The sequence below is a fragment of the Salmo trutta genome, chromosome 10 (genome assembly GCF_901001165.1).
Source record: "Salmo trutta chromosome 10, fSalTru1.1, whole genome shotgun sequence".
Lineage (NCBI taxonomy): Eukaryota > Metazoa > Chordata > Actinopteri > Salmoniformes > Salmonidae > Salmo > Salmo trutta.
In genome coordinates this window covers 23,851,379-23,853,786 of record NC_042966.1, presented here as the reverse complement: position 1 = coordinate 23,853,786, position 2,408 = coordinate 23,851,379, and the positions used below count along the sequence as shown (strand labels likewise).

At 40.4% G+C, this 2,408-nt stretch overlaps 1 protein-coding gene across 1 annotated transcript; it reads left to right on the top strand.

The window, feature by feature from the left end:
* The first annotated feature begins 320 nt into the window (after positions 1–320).
* On the top strand, positions 321–2,408 carry rpl38 (ribosomal protein L38). The gene is made up of 5 exons (XM_029765042.1): positions 321–417; positions 625–651; positions 1,319–1,379; positions 1,613–1,735; positions 2,336–2,408. The coding sequence occupies exons 2-5, from the start codon at positions 649–651 to the stop codon at positions 2,359–2,361; spliced, it is 213 nt and encodes a 70-aa protein (XP_029620902.1). The 5' UTR covers positions 321–417; positions 625–648; the 3' UTR covers positions 2,362–2,408.

Below are 2,408 nucleotides of genomic sequence, written 5' to 3'. Positions count from 1 at the left end.
CTTAAATTGTTACGAGTGTACTGATATAAGTAGGACACGTGACATCACAGCAACTCGGAGGAAAAAAAAAAGTTATATAGGAGTTGTCTCGAAATGGCTATGCATATTAATTTCATGAGGCTAGTTGCATAGCGTCTCGCCATTGAATACCGGCGTCAACAACCGTCATCGAATATTCAGAAATTATTACAGTAATGAGATGTATACACCAATCCAAAGACATGATAGGCGGGCTGGACAGCGTCGCTTTGTGGACGACAACTGCCATTGTTATGTCTGAGAGACATATCAGTATATCCATACTCTTTGGAGAAAGTAGTCCGTATTACATTTGTCCTCCATGAGTCGCCGTAGCTTGACTATAAAGCTTGCGTCAGCGGAAGTTACACCCTCTTCATCCCCTCTCTTGCTGGCTGTGTAAGTTGCACATTTTCCATACATACAGAATGGAAAGTAAAATCATTATTCATCCTTCTTATAACTGACAAATACGTTCACGAAATAATTAAACAATGATCTTAGAAACATTAGTCCACATAATTCGACAGTTATTTGATTTTCCGTTGATTGTTATTCGACTTTAAATGTCTGTATACTGACCCTTGTATTTCGTCCGTGTTCCAGGCTTCAGTCCGCAGACACGGCAAGATGGTGAGGACCGTTTTCGCTACATTTATATATCTATAATTGCACGATAAACATATTTCAATAAGCTAGTGTGGATAAACGAACATGGGCATAACGTTACCGCTAACTTATCTTTGCGGTGTTGTCACAGCTAGTTATGGTAGCTAGCCGAGTAGGCTAATAGCTTGTACGGGCCACAGCCGGTGCGGCCTTAACAATGTGCTGACGTTGGCTACCGCTAACTAACAAGCTGAGGAGGTGTAATGTGTCTTTCGTTCACGTGAACTGAAATGTCATCAAATCCAGCAGTAATAATTTGCAGTGAAAGGCATATCTGACTCAGCCATGTTCTAGTTAGTATAACTAGACAATGTTAACTTCACTAGCCAGCAGAGCATGTCTTCGCAAGTTGTCCAAACATCACAGGCTGTCTCGTGCATGTGATGCATTTACACGCTTGCCAGAATAAGGATGGACCTAGTGCTAAGTTTCGATTTAACCAGAATCTTTAGTTCCACCGGTCCACTGACAATCTTCATATTACTTTTACTTAGTTATTCTCCCCTTGGCTAGTTTACCACATTGCTAACAGCTAGTTATGCCATGTTGAGGTTACCTCTGGTTGGGTGGTTAGTTGTTGCAGAAAATGGTGTACCTATTGTGTACTTATTCTTTACCTGTTTTATTTTAGCCACGCAAAATTGAAGAAATAAAAGATTTCCTGCTTACAGCAAGGAGGAAGGATGCCAAGTGTAAGTGTTGCGTTGTTGCCCACTTGAGCTACTCTGCTCTTGACTTTTCTGATGGACTAAAGCTTATGGTATTTCTTAGTAATTTAAGTAAGCATTTCACTGTTTACGAAGCATGTGACTAATTTGATTTCTGCACCCACACATTGCATTGAAATTCCAACTGCAAACCATGGTGTTGAATGTTGAAACAACCAGAATGTTGAGATTCATCTGTATTATTACTTGATCCACAGCCGTAAAGATCAAGAAGAACAAGGATAATGTCAAGTTCAAGGTGCGTTGCAGCAGGTACCTGTACACCCTCGTCATCACAGACAAGGAGAAGGCCGAGAAGCTGAAGCAGTCCCTGCCCCCAGGTAAGATTCTCATCTTTTATCACATCATGAAATGTGGTTAATTGTGTTGGGTTAGTAAAACAGATGCGTCTTGCATTTTATAGGTATGTCTAGAAAGACCTTGAATCCCGAAAAGTAGTGACAATGGCCGGTCTAAAGATGTTGATCTCTTGTCAATGCATAGTGGTTACAAATTGAATTTGGTTATGAAGTAATCCTATTGGTTGCTCTGCAAGTTGTCCAAACACTACATGCTGCTTGGTGCTTGTGGTGCATTTACACGCTTGCTAGAATAAGGATGGGCCTAGTGCTTGGTTTCGACTACCAGAAATTGAGTTCCACCGGTTCACTGACATGTGTATGCCTAAATGTTTTGAGCTGTCAATCTGGCATAAACAAACATTTATTTTAGGGGGGATGGGTTCTGATCAAAAAACACTGCTTGCCTCAAGTTTTCAAATCTCAATACCAAATTTAGAGATTGAGCATTCTACTCTTTCCTGAACACTAGTGTTTCTAATCATGTTAATAGGTCATTTGTAACTTGACCACTGAAAGTATGCAGTGAGGATGGACATAATGCACATATAGTTTATAACCATCTCTCATTTCTCTCTTCAGGTCTGGCTGTGAAGGAGCTCAAGTAGAGGGCCATCTTTGTGTACAGTAAATTGTAATAAAAAGAGGAAAACCA

Excerpts from the sequence above, each read along its gene's own strand:
- rpl38 (XM_029765042.1), top strand. Across the intron at positions 1,380-1,612 it reads AAGGAGGAAGGATGCCAAGT|CCGTAAAGATCAAGAAGAAC; the intron begins GTAAGTGTTGCG and ends CTTGATCCACAG. Across the intron at positions 1,736-2,335 it reads GAAGCAGTCCCTGCCCCCAG|GTCTGGCTGTGAAGGAGCTC; the intron begins GTAAGATTCTCA and ends TTCTCTCTTCAG.